This window comes from Pyxicephalus adspersus, chromosome 4, assembly GCF_032062135.1.
Source record: "Pyxicephalus adspersus chromosome 4, UCB_Pads_2.0, whole genome shotgun sequence".
NCBI classification, from domain to species: Eukaryota; Metazoa; Chordata; class Amphibia; order Anura; family Pyxicephalidae; genus Pyxicephalus; species Pyxicephalus adspersus.
Window position 1 is genome coordinate 87,349,731 of NC_092861.1, and position 14,520 is coordinate 87,364,250.

The 14,520-nt window shown below is 36.0% G+C and overlaps 1 protein-coding gene across 2 annotated transcripts in view; it reads left to right on the forward strand.

Moving 5' to 3' along the window:
• Window positions 1-14,520, forward strand: part of LOC140328939 (enoyl-[acyl-carrier-protein] reductase, mitochondrial-like) — a 43,382-nt gene that overhangs the window by 5,180 nt on the left and 23,682 nt on the right. The window contains exons 2-4 of one of the 2 annotated variants that reach the window (XM_072408883.1): window positions 2,283-2,380; window positions 2,579-2,710; window positions 12,787-12,930. In XM_072408883.1, coding sequence (XP_072264984.1) covers window positions 2,283-2,380; window positions 2,579-2,710; window positions 12,787-12,930 — 374 coding nt within the window. The remainder of the gene's footprint in view (window positions 1-2,282; window positions 2,381-2,578; window positions 2,711-12,786; window positions 12,931-14,520) is intronic. The other variant, XM_072408884.1, reaches the window with a different exon arrangement.

Consider the following 14,520-nt stretch of genomic DNA (forward strand, 5'->3'; position numbering starts at 1 on the left):
GCAAATCAAATACAATATTCACTTATATTTTTCATCTTGATTATATAGCACCTCAAAATTGAATGGATCTTAAAAGAAGAACCATTTTTAAAGAGGAAGTGCAGTGTATTTTTGGGGAATACATATTCTTACACTTTTATAAGTTTGGTATTGTATTACAAATAAACATTTGTACATAATCTTCTGTAATATCATCCACAAAGGTGGTGCATTGTTGTCAATCAGCCAGCTCCTAAACTTTAGACAAGTTCAACTGAAATTCATTGGATAATTTACACCAAAGTGTACCTCTATCCCCATCCATGTCTATTTGGTCATTAAAAAGACTATTACATAGTACAGGAATTTACCCTTTAAAACCCTTAGCAATAATTTCATATTAATAGGCACCATGAGGGAAAATCAAAAGTATCATTTTAATGGCTTACTCAGGCAACAAAAACATTTCGGGGTCTATTTATGAAAAATATGCCATTCAGTAACATTCTCTTGCAGAAAATGTACCAGGTGCTAGTGTTGTCAATGGCAATTTAGTTTTAATGATTGAGTATTCACCATAGAATGTGTGCTAGTTTGTTAGATTCGCTGCTTAATTATCTTATCTTTTATTATAAATATTATGATATTGTATTTTAAAGATCATGTTATGGCTCAACATGAACCACTCACCTAGGTGAAATTTAGGACTTCACGCTTACTTACTAAAAAGCCCTCAATCCATGTACACACTGTGCCCCCCTTGTCTTCCTTCCTTTTTCTAGGGCTTGCCGTTCCTTCCAAAGCCGCCATCTTCCTGATGTCTCCTGATCTTGCACTGTAGAGATGCGAGATCAGGTGATGTGTTTTGCTCCAAAAGTAAAAAACTAAGCACTAACCTCACTGCATATGCGTGAGATTGAGTGTTTCTTGTTTTTTTTTACATTATAAGAAAGTCCCTGAGCATGCAGTCCCAATGTCCGGCATGCAGAAGGAGCAGCCCACAGCCTCCTGGGATATGTGAAGTAAGTGTCACAGGAGGCTTTAGGTTTCCTCTTCAGTCTTTACCACCATGGTAGAAGCAGAAGGGACAAAAAGCTACAAAATATTTTTTTCCATAATATAAAAGGCATAGCAACCCTTTTACATAATGTTGTTAATGTAATGATGGGTCCACTTTAACATCAACAACATACGCAACATAATTTGTTGCTGAACAGTTGTTGAAAATTATATTTGTATGTAACTCACAAATTCAGCATCTTGAATTTACCACCAAATCAATGGTTTTAGTACTTTCTGAGGCACTGGTCTGTAACAAGTATAGGGATCAGGAGTTTTGACTTTCTAATTTGCAAGCTTGTTCAGGGTTAGTAACTTAACCGACACTGATGCGAGAAACAGCCAGGCAAATAATATCTTAGATATAGGTCAGAAATTGCAGCCCCTGAAATTCTCTCATTATATGTATACTTCAAACTTCTTTATTTTAAGCAGATTTAGCCTAGGTAGACAATCACGTTTAGGTCTTGTTTCCACTAGATAAATTTATATCACAAACAAACTGCATTGAAAATATATTTTTTTATTTAAAGTCCATCATTACCAATAAATTGGGCCTAATTTATTAAAGCTCTCCAAGTCTAGAGAAGATAAACTATCATGGGGGAATTGGGGTGATCACCAGATTTAATAGATAAGACCCATTGTGGTAACATTAAGTCCAACCAGATGAAATTTGGGTGATTTGACCTGCCATTCAACTCAATTTGAGTTAGGTCTTTAACCTCCCCAGCGGGTAGGTAAACCTATGGGAAAAGATAGTAAATACAGTCCTACCTGAGCCGCTGGCGTCCTTCTCTTTGATGCCCGTCATCTTTCTTCATCTGCACGGTGACCTTGGTGCGTGCGGACGTTTGGTTCGGGGCGGGGCAGGAAATTCAAATCTATTTGTATTGCATTCAATACAAACCAAATGTATTGAATGCAATACAGTAGATTTATCTAAATCAGTACATTGGCTGTCATGAACATTTATTTTACAATAAAATATGATAGTATGAGTAAAATATTTATTTAAAAAAAATTTTAAAAAAATTACTTTTTGTTATTTTATTTATTTAATTTAATATTTTGACATGATTTTGTGTTTTATTTTACTCATACTATTAGATTGTACTGTAAAATAAATTTCCATGAAAAACAATGTACCACTTTTAGACATTTAAAACTGGACAGAAATGAACCACCCAGGAGGTTAAAAAATCTAATGATAAATAATGATACAATGATTATTTCATCCACAGGCTAGAACGTATTCCTATTCCTCAAATTGACCGTGATGATATCCATGTTAGGATGCTGGCAGCTCCAATCAATCCTGCAGATATTAACATGATACAAGGTATGTATTTACTAGACTTCTAAGTGCTAATCTAAAATAATAACAGACAGAAACTTAATTATTTATAGGGAGTCTGATTCTTTGTAAGCATCTCACATGTTTAAACCTCTTATTTGTGTGATTATGTTTATCAAACAGCAGTGACAGTGACATAAGATGTTTATTTGCTGAAAGTTGATCATTGTTGACATTTTGCAGGAAATTATGGGATTTTACCCCACTTACCAGCAGTAGGCGGCAATGAAGGAGTTGGAGAAGTTGTTAAAGTTGGGTGTCAAGTAGAAATAATAAAACCAGGACAATGGGTGGTTCCAGTGGACTGTGGCTTTGGTGAGTTTTAATAAAAGTGATATGAAAATCCTTCTACAACTAAATATCAGATTATGTTGCTATAGTGGTTCCCCTTTTGAATTGCCATTTCCCTTGAGCCCTCTTTGTAATAACTCTCATATTGAGACCTTTATCCTGTTGTTTTTTCAACTTCTTCGAGAAATAATTTGCATTCAGTCAGATGTGAAATGCTTATACAGTTGATGAAACTTAAACCAAGCCATTCCATGCTCTGTACAAACTTAGAGTTATTTTTTTTATTAGGATTGAATAGAAGTGCCAATATTTTTCTCAGAACCATAGCTGGGGAGATATCTGCTCATCCTTAAATGAGCTGCACATACAATATTTTTAACTTCTTCTCTGCTCCACAGTGTAGAAAAAAATCAGAAGGCTTACAAGTAGATTGTCCAACTTTTGCAGTAACAAGCACCTCCAATTCCTAAACCACTCATTATCACCTGTAGGAGTTGAGACACATCCCAGTATTTACAAGCCATGCTCATAGATTGGAAAATTTCTTGTGATGATCATCAGATAAGGAGCTTATTCCAAGTTTTTCTCTGAGTTTCTGAGGTCCATTTTTCAGTTGCCTTCCACTGAATAAAAAAATGACATCTTTAACGTGGGGAACTCTTTCTTCAAAATTGATTTTCATGGATTTCTTTCACCTGTCAGAGTAAGTAGAAATGGATGGGATAATGCCCAGATCAGATTTATACATGGACGTTGGCAGAATATTTTCTATAGAAATATAGTATAATATTGATTTTGATATTTTAAAAATAGAACATTTATTTTGTGAAAGAAACATTTACAGACAATGGTCATAAATTATTAAGACATGGTAAACTGACATAAAATATTGACTTAGAGTGCCTTAAGTGCATCTTAGAGCACTCTACATAATATTGCAGCTTGATGAATCAAGGTCAAAGATTGATATCCATGTATATAAGCCATATTTCCTTTCAGGTGGAAATCTGCTTTTAAAATATACCCAAGTAGTTTATTGTACATATTGTGTACAGTATATATATAATTTATAGCTGCTATACATGGCAAACGTTCAGTTCTATTGCCCCCCTAAAAAACAATAGAAAAGCAAATGACACTTTAGTCTGCCTACCAAAACCTGAATATGTAAGGGCTGTTTAGTGGGATACTTGTTTGTTTCCACTAATCAAATAAGTCAAACCTTCATTTAGCTTCAGAATATCTACTGGTCCAAAATATGAATGAAACTTTACAAACATAACTATTATAACATTATTAGAGTTGTATAGAGTCAATGGGCCTAAATCTGACTCTAAAATAAAGTTGTTATAGAGACAGGCATGACACCATCTGTGTGTGATTTTCTTTTCTGTGATGGCCTGCAATTCATCAGCTGTACAAGTGTCAGTATCAGAAAAAATGCTGATGGGTGCATCAGTGGCGTTCATGGGAACATTAAAACATAATGCTAACATTAAAACATAAATACTAACTATAAACAACAAGAACCTAGATATCCCCAAGAGCTTTCATTCAACCAAATTCCAGTCTTTGTATGCACATAGTTTCAATAGGGTTGTGGAATGATTCCTTGGAGCACCATGTGGCCACACAGTTGCTTTACCTACTCTTAAGGAAGAGCAGCACTGCCACTACAAATGCAAGGGCAACTTGTGAAAAAACATTGTCCTACAGTGCGGTTTGTTGTTCTGGGCACAAAGAAACAGTTTGCTCTACTCCTGGTGCAGGTAAATGTGTAGTTTTCCACCACAATTGTGACAGCGGTCTGCTTTATTGGTAACAGGCTTCCTTTCAAGTGATGATGTAAAGGGTGTGGCTCCATTTTACTCAGTTGGAAACAATCAGAGGACATGATTACTAGTACATGTAAGTTCTCAACATGTAATAAAAAGCAACCAGTCCTTACTTTCTGGATCAGTGCTTGTCAAACAAGGTTCCATGAAACCATGGGGTTCCTCCAGAGGTTGCTAGGGGATCCATGTGCAATTAGCAATTTGTGACTCTATAGTCAGTTAAATTGACACCGATAAACTTTCTGCTATCAGTAAGGGTGATATTGTTCCCACTGGCCAGCAATGTAAGAGGCATTCTTCCCATTGCCCATCACACTAATATACTGTGAGCTTAGGGTATGGTAATAATAGCAGGGGCTCCTTAGGATCTGAAAGATATTTCAAGGGTTCCCCCATGAAAAAAGGTCAAGGAACATTGATCTAGATACATTCACCAAATCAAACTCAAAAGTCTTCAATGTATGTTACTGTTTCCTATTGATATGTTTATAATATCAATGAATTATAGTTGGCTAACGTCCCCTATTAAAAGAAAATTCAACTTGTTTACATCAGTTCATTACTTTAAGCCTCACTTGGCACAGGTTATTAAAAATGAAAAGAGAAATACAATGACAAACACAGGTTATTATACAGCAGATAGTGTGGGCAGTTTAAAGGTTTTTTCTTTCTTGCAGTTGCTTTTTATTTGTTCCTTTTTGCCACAAAGTCAGGTAAAAGCATAAAAGGCCTGCAAAGCAAGAGTTATATTATTGATGTTTGAGTTGCTGTCACATAAAAGTGATCCAGCTGAAATGTGTCCCAAATCATACTGATCCCAATAAGCCTGTGATGCAATTCTATGCCTGCTTGCCTGAGATACAAGCAAAAGGTTTCCAGTGTGAATTAGATGTCAGACAATATTTATTCTTCAAAGCACAGTCCAGAATTACTAGTAATTTTTTACCATGAGGCACATACTGGAATATGTTCAATCATATTCAAGATCCTTTTTCCTAATAAATGCATCCTATGCTTTTGTTATATTTGGTATCCAACAGAAATGTTTTATTAGCCCAGGAAACTTTAAGATTGCTAAAGATATAACACAGCTTTTACATCTCAAGTACTGAAAATTTTAGAGACCCTTTCACACGCCCATTTTTGTTTTACTCTTCCCATAATATTCTATATGAATTGATTACATTTTATGAATGTGAATAAATAGATACATATATATATTTATTTATATATATATATATATATATATATATATATAACCTCACTCATATAGACACCCACAAGCCCTGTACCTGCTGTTGGGCACTGCCATTCTAAATGTGATTTCAGCATCTTCAGCAGATTCTGAGCTGTTAGGTGAAACCCCCAAAGTTTGTTCCTTTACTTTTCCTCTCTACTAGAATAGAGAAGGCTGTGAATAGATGGTTTTAGACAAAATTGTTCTCTGGACAAATACGCAGTGGGAGTATCAAATACATAACATTGCAGCTCCCTGCACCCCCTCCCATTCTGTTAACTGGGATCCTAGAAAGGAGGAGAGACACCTTCCCCATCACCCCTTTCTCCTCTACTTTCTTGTATGTCATTGTACTATGAGGAGAGACTCTGGGAGAGGTTTTTATTTTTTCACATTACGAGTGGGTAATTACCTTGCCTACATCCATATAAAACAGTAAAAAAAGTGAGCTGGTTGAGGCAGAGATTGGTGATATAATACCTCTTTTGTTTCTCCTAGAGCACACAATGCATGGTAAAATAAATGGGTTGACCGACAAATATTTACTGTAATATCATATAGTTAGTGTAAAATGTTTTATTCTTTTTTTTATTAATGGTAAGGCCATTCCAGGCCTGGGAAGCAAAAAAAAAGAAGGCAGGGACAACAAGGTTGTACATAAAAAATTGACTAGTGGGTGTGAGATAAGGCCTCGTTCCCACCATGTGCGGTGGTAGGGTGGTTTACTGCACTTCCCATAAGGCCCTATTTAAAAATAGAGAATGACATTACTTCAAACATTCCCTGGTGGGAATAGATTACTGCCACTGAAACACATAAACCTTGAAGATTCTCATTAGGGAGAGAATGTCAGATTCCCAGTTTATAAATAGAGCACATAGTGTGCAATCCCAGAGGACATCAGACATTGCATAGAAAGCACTTATACTTTGCCCTGCGGTGCACTTTGTTTTAACATACTACTGCATGCAACTCTGTCCTTTCAGTGTGCTGCCCCATTTAGTGTAATGGGCTTAGCATAACAATGGACATTGACACAGGTGGCTGTTCATTGCCAATAAAATACACTCTTTGGAATAATATACCTGGAAATTATAAACTATCAAACGAATATCCTGATGCTGATAATCTTTACCTGGCTTTTTTTTTGGGGGGGGGGGGGAAGGGGGAGGTCAATTGTGCTGCCTAATTATTACCAAACAATGTCTAATGTTTGTTTTAAAATAATTGTGTAAATGGGATAGGATAGTCAGCTGTTGTGCACCTGGGTTAGGGATCTGCAAAAAAAAAAACAATGACGCACAAGAAATATATCCCAGAACCACCAATCAAATACCTTAAGCGTGATTTGTTAGATGTACACATAACCTCCAAAATCTAATGAAAGTTTTAACAGGATGGCGACATCTAAAAAGTGTTTTTGTATTAAGTTTGAAATAACTTTCATGAAAATAGCAGCTGGTAATACTGATATAAAGATCTTTGCTTGTGTTATAGGTTAAAATGCTTTGCCCCTCTCTCCCATAAACTCCTGCCTACAAATTACTTTAAGCACTTTAAAAGAAACTATAAGCTGTTGTGCTGGTGCACATTGCCATTTCACTGTTGGCCCCAATTTAAAAAGCCTATGGGAAAAACAATTGGAACCAGCAAAATAAAATTAGGAAATAGGCCTGTAAAAAGCAACCACACATGCAGGTTATTACCATTGTGTATGAGGATGAGTGCTAAAGAGGCAACAGAGATTAACAGCACCAAGACGTGACAAAAGGTTGAATAATACGTCCTCTCTCTACTCTTCCCCATATTCTCTAAGATCCTCAGCATTTTGTTGTCTACATGGCATTTTGTAAAGTGTAATTTAACAGACCCACCAAAAAAACCCACACTGAGCCCTCCCTATGTATTGTGTTAGTAGCACCCTTTGTATTGTGTTAGTAGCACAATGACAATATGGCTGTTAGCCCTTTTATACTATGGGGGAGTGGCCTAGTCAAAAGCCCTCTCTTATTAGCCCTTTTGTTTGCCACCTGATGTAAGTTCAAAGACTAGACAGTGTGTGATTAATAAAAAGTGTTGGCAGCGCAGTCAATTTACTGACTTATTTTGGCTGAGTGTCAGCAGTGGTTTTGCTGTGTATGCAATAAATTGTTTCTTCCTGAGAGTAGGATGGTCACTTGACCACTAATGGTATTCTATCTACACCACTAGAGCAAGTATCTGCAGTTATGGACCAAGGTGGCCATTTTTTTTGGTGTCCATGCTCTTTGTACATATAAAAGAAATGTGATTAGACTGCTCCTAATAACCCAAAGGATCAGTAATTTCTAAATAAATGTTTAAAACTAACACCAAATTTCCCTGCATACAGACTGAAACTGCACTAAACAGCACTGGATCAATCCGGTAGAGAGAAATAAAGTTTGTTGAAACTCCTTTATATCCTGTCGAGAAAGAAAACATGCATCTAGTGGATCGTACAATACCCTTCCAAGGCACTCGGCTATCACTGTAAGCCCTTCAGATGATTTTAACAATTCAAGCAGCAATAGTCCACAATGAAACTGTCTTTCTTTTGTTTGCTCCTGATGAGACTATCTTTAGATGAGACTGAACAGCTTTTCTGATTGCCTGAAGGGTCTATAGCTTGCTTGTAGGTTCCTAAAGCAATGTTGTTGGTCTGAACAATCTATATGAACTAATTGTAATCTTGGTTACCGGGAACCTTTGGGGTGATTTGGGAGGCTAATCATAATAAAATTCCTTTCTTTGGGGCCCGGATGGATAAATTGTGGTGTTATCAGTTTGATACAGTCCAGGTCAAAGCTTTGAAGTAAATAATGTGCTTGCTCAAAGGAACAGTAATTTTACCACTGAAAATAAAGCATATATGGTCATAAATGTACTTGTAGATTTGTGTCTTTGTCTTACAGCCACATTGAAGAAAGCAAAAAACACAATTTAAATTGTATTTTAAGTAAATTTTTTTGCTGTGAATATCATTTTTTGTAAGGCTATATCATATTTGTATCTGATTAAAGGTGCCAATTCCCTCACAGGACTTCCTTTTCTCTTGGCCTTGATAGTGGCTTTTAAATAGTTTAATTTGCAGTGCTGGACACCTTTAGTATTTATTTAGGGGGAGTCATGAAGATAATTCTGAATTGTCAGGTAACTGGTTAAAAAAGACAAGATTTCTCCAATTTGAATATGATGTCAAGAAGATTTGGTAAAAACTCTTACCTTATCATCCCCTGAAGTATTTTCAGACTATACAAAAGATCATCCAATATGTAAAGGAGAATTCACCTCAAAAGTATGTGCAACAAGGAGAAACAACTTGCATGAATAAAGATAGGTCACTCACAAGGTTGTAATAATCAAAGTATGTTTAACTTCCCTGTGATATAAAACCGCATAGCATAGAATATAACCCAACATTTCTACTATATGTCTCTCCTCAAAATGCTTTTGACTAATATACACGGAGCTAGAATAAACAATATTCTACAGAGCTTCAGAAATGGCTTGGCTAATTTTTTCTGTGTAGGACTATGCCCCTAACCTGCAAATGCACGTAAAATGAGGGTAAAATAATCCAAAAGTGTACATGAAGAAGGAGGGATAGTATGCATATTGTAGCCTTTGCAATGCCACCTAGGAACATGTGCTATAGATTTCCATGAAAATAACTACATAGCTTAAAATCAAAAGACACTTTCTGTGGAAATTCCACTTATTGCTGTTTTGTCCTGTCTTAATTCTGCAGCAGCGTGCTGCTTATTCGTAGCCACAAATCCAAACTTCTTGGGTTATATTGGTTTTAAATATTTAAATAACACATGCAGGGTGTTTGTTTAAGAAACCTTCGGCTTCACTCTAAACTGTAATGGTCATAATGTTTTAATGACACAAATCTGGTCTTTGCTTACTTACTGTAATACGTTAACTTAATAAATGTAAAGCTAAAATAACTGTATTTCGCATGTTTAATTACATTTGCTTTTTGTCTTTTCTCTTTATAAATGATAGTTCCTGCAAGGCCAAATTGATTTTAAAACAAAAAGCCAAATATATGTCTAGATATTATGATAGTAGAAATAATTGCAGACATAATATATATATCAACCAACATATATTGGGAATATATATATATATTTATATATATATATATATATATATATATATATACTTTGCTTAAGCAATGGTATTTTTAGTAAAAGATATCCATTTTCAAGAACATCCAAAATGAATGTGTCACAGCTGTCAGGTAAAGACAGCTGTATCTCATCTCTATAGCTAGGCAATCTACTGGAACATAATATACGCGACCAACCGATTTCAGGACAGCATACGGTCATCAATACTTTCCTAAAGTAACCATCACAGAGTTGACGTATAAAGACTATGAAGCGTATTTTCTGTAAAATCTTTCATCTGGTACACTGCAGATGTTTTCAATAAACCATTGCTATACAGTACTTTCCTTTCCTTAAACTTGGTAGGATATGTGTACCCCCAAGACATAGTGATAGCAGAAAGAATATAATATCACTCAGAACAGATAATAAAATGTTCAAATTATATACTAAATCAATAAAAACACAGCTAACTCTTAACCACTCAGTAAACAATATAAGCACAAGCTTCAAGCCACAGTATTATTTCCTAAATTCAATTAGTTTTTTGCTTTAAGGGATGTAGAATTGTGGAGTTCCTATGTAAAATTACTTTACTTCTTAAACTGTAAAGAAAATCTCCAAAACAGGGCAATGAAGAATTTCCCTTGCTAGTGTCAGTAAATGTTTACTACTTGGCTGTTCTGTTGACACTGAAGATGAGCGAATTTTTCAAAAATTTGATTCGGCCGGTTCGTCGAATTTTTTCGAAAATATTTGCTTCGATCTGAATTTATTTGCGGCAAATCGAGTTAAAAACGGCTATTTCCGGTTATTTTGGCTATTTCGCGGTTGCCGTCAGTACTTCTACTATGTATTCTTAGATAGAGCTTCTCTATCTAAGAATACAGGGCACTAAAGGGGATGAATGGGGACAATCGCTGTTGCCGTGCTGTGCTTCTACTAGGTATTCTTAGATAGAGTTTCTCTATCTAAGAATACAGGGGACTACAGTGTCCCCATTCATCACCTGTAATTCCCGGACATTGTAGTGGAACTGCAGAGGACTGCAGTTCAGTTTCCCACGTGACGTCATATTTTGAAACTGAACTGCAGATGACCTCTGCAGTTCTACTACAATCTCTGGGCACTACAGGGGATGAATAGGGACTTGTTCCCATTCATCCCCTTTAGTGCCCTGTATTCTTAGATACTCTATCTAAGAATACATAGCAGAAGCACAGCACGGCAACAGCGATTGCTGTTGCAGCGCTGCACTATGTATTCTTAGATAGAGTTTCACTATCTAAGAATACAGGGCACTAAAGGTGATGAATGGGAACAAGTCCCTATTCATCCCCTGTAGTGCCCAGAGATCGTAGTGGAATCTCTAAAGTCCTCACACGTGCTGCCGCCATTTCAGAAAAAATTGCGATTCGTTACCACGAATCGGGAGGAAATTCGAATTCGGAGCAAATCAAATTTTTCCGGAAATTCAGATCGAATTCCACTTCGTCAGCTTCAATTCGCTCATTTCTAATTGACACGCTGACTTTTATATAAGCTATGTCGCTGGACTTAAACAAGTTTGCAGATGAGCAAAACGATTGGATGCCATCTTAAGAGCCAGTAAACTAAAATTTTGAGATGGAGAACTTAGCAATGACTGTCTTCAAACTGAAATGTGCCTTTATAGTTTACTCTTAGGCTTCATAAATTCTAACTTGTGCATTTTTATACGTATGCTAGATGCTTTGAATGTTCAAGACCAAACACTCCACCTTACCCAAAAACCTCCCTTGACAAACGCCAATCAAAAGCTTTCTGAGTTAGTTTGCAGAAATAGTGAACAGCAAAAGTTTGAGTCAATCCCACTATGTGACCAAGCTTAAACCTTATTCACTGTATATGGTATCTTCCTAATGGGGTCACAGACAGCAATGAAAATCCGACATCCAACAAAACCCATTCTGACTCCATTCTGAAAGGATCCATATTAAAATGACCTAAATCTAACTAATTCAGATTGGATAAATGCATTTATACATTTTTTTTACATGAAGGTTTGAAAGACACCTACCATGCATTGTGTTGTGGGGATTGTTATTAACAAAATTTCCATGTCTGGAATAAAAATGCAAGTTTTATGAGCAAGAAACAATGATAGCAGAGGCGATCACTGGTGAACCACAGTAACACAAAGTGTTGTTGCAGCTGTTAGAAGTTGTCAACTGACAGCATTTTTCTTTTCCTTAAAATTGACAAACAAGAAAATTATCGGTCCCCAAATTTAAATTGCACAATTGGATATTTTCTGCAATGCATTGGCCAGCTAGGAAACCATATTAAGGTAACAAACTGAAATCTAAACTTTCCAGCTGGAGCCTGAGCTGTTATATACAAAAAAAAAACAGAAACTCCCCCAGAACACACAAATCTCCTTTATGGGACACAATAGAACCAAGGAGAGCTCTGAGAATACAAAACAACCCCAATCCTGCAGTTTGATACACATAATACCGATAAACCTAAATATTCCAACTTTGGTTGACATATTACGTATTACAAGTCTATATGAAAGTGTGTGGGTAGGTAAAATAAAGTAAGCTATAATGTATTCAGTGCATCCCTTTATTGCCCATTTCCGATTATCTTTTTTTATTTTTTTTTTACTGGTAGGGTTAACAGGTTAAAATCAAGGAAAATAGAGTTGTAATTTGAATTATATTCTAATAGTTTGTTTGTATATCTACCTATGCTTTCGGTTTTTTTTTTGGAATGTTCTCAATCTAGGTTGTCCATAAACATTGGAAGTAAAATAGTGAAAGCTTACTCTAAATGGACACAGAAATGTAAACTCACTAATTAATAATTAATAATAATTAAAATGATATGTTTTTTTCTTATCAGGTACATGGAGAACTGAAGCAGTCTGCAAGGCAAATGAAGTGATTCCAGTTGCTAATGATATCTCTGTGATAAGTGCAGCCACTCTGAGTGTCAACCCGTGCACTGCATACAGGATGCTAAAGGACTTTGTTACTTTGAGACCTGGTAAGGTAAACATAGCTCCTAAGCAGGCTGACTGATATTTAAATGTGTCTATATAAAAATAAATTATAGATCCTAAAATGTATGTTGTATCACAAAAGATTGAGTGGTAACACACTAAGGTTTGTTAATATATTATATCAGTCTTTCTCAAACGTTTGAACATGGTGGGACCTTTGAAATAACTTTCAGGTTTTTGGGAAACCACTTCTACAAATATTTTATCCACAGCTTACAGTATATTGGAGTGGTCCATTGGGAAGAATGCCTCTTACACTGCTGTCCAAACAGCCAAAAATATCATTGGTGTGACTTAAACTGACATGAGAGGCACAAATTGCCCGAGCAACCTCTGGAGGAACCCAGGCTGAGAAACATTGTATTACTTTTTACATTTTTTTTGGTGTGTTGGTTGCCCATTAAAGTGTGGGATAACATATGTCAACACAGTGAAACAGTGTGCATGGACTGTAAGAGAAAAACAAAACTTTCCCTGTGCTGTCTACCTCTTCAAAGTAGGATACAACGTCAGCACAACTCAATGAACAAGGTGGACACCTTTGTAGTTAAAGAAAGCGTGAACTGTGAATAGAAAAAGAAAGAAAGGATGTCTGTTCTGTTACATATACCAGCTAAACCTGCTGAACCTTTATAATACTGTATACCTAATCTAAAAAGTCCCACCAATCAATACAGTTGACATTCAAAAATCTGGCAACATGGGCACCGTTTTTTTGAAAATTCCTGGATTTTTGAAAGTTATACTTACCTCCACGCATCATCTGGTCATCTGGCACAGTTCCAGGGAGCAGGCAGCAGGAACATCTCAAGGTGTATTTAGTGTAGTAAGCAAGACTTAACAGCTGTTTCTGCAGAACAGCGCCATCAAAACATCAGTGGCCAAACAGTGTACTGCAGTCCCTGTATTGAAAATGGGATCTGAAATTCATGCCGGGAAACTGAAGGAAACGGATCATCGATGGTCAGATTTTCAATTGTCAGCTGTACCTCATTGCACAAGCTTCCAGTAACTATTTTTTACTATGTATCCATGTACACACATGAACATGATAGTGATATATTTATAAATATGCCTCTGAAAATCCCTATGCCTGCACAGCTGGTGTTGTCTCACACATCTGAGACATTATCACACATCTGTCACATTTGTATTCACCTGTCTGGAGCACAAGAAAAATGAATACAGCACATATGGTGGAGAGTTACACATTTCTAAAACAGACCCCTCCTTTATGCATCTCTGACTCACATCAAAAGATTTTTTCATAGCAGAGGAGTAGTTAAAGACTTGCACAACATAAGTATGAAATGTTACATTAAAATTTTTAAGCAGAAAACCAGTAGCTATATATAAATTGCAGTGCAATTATTTTTTTATTATCCTAATAAAATATTGTGCAACCCTACAAAATATGTGTTATCAAATTGCATCAATCCTGATATCAGCTTTTATAAGCCTCTTAACACTAAAATACTGTAAGTTTATAAGTGGTTGGATAATATAGGTTACTACCTGAGATGTAAGAGCTAGGATTCAGTCCAGATCATTCCTATTTACTCCATGTCGTATAC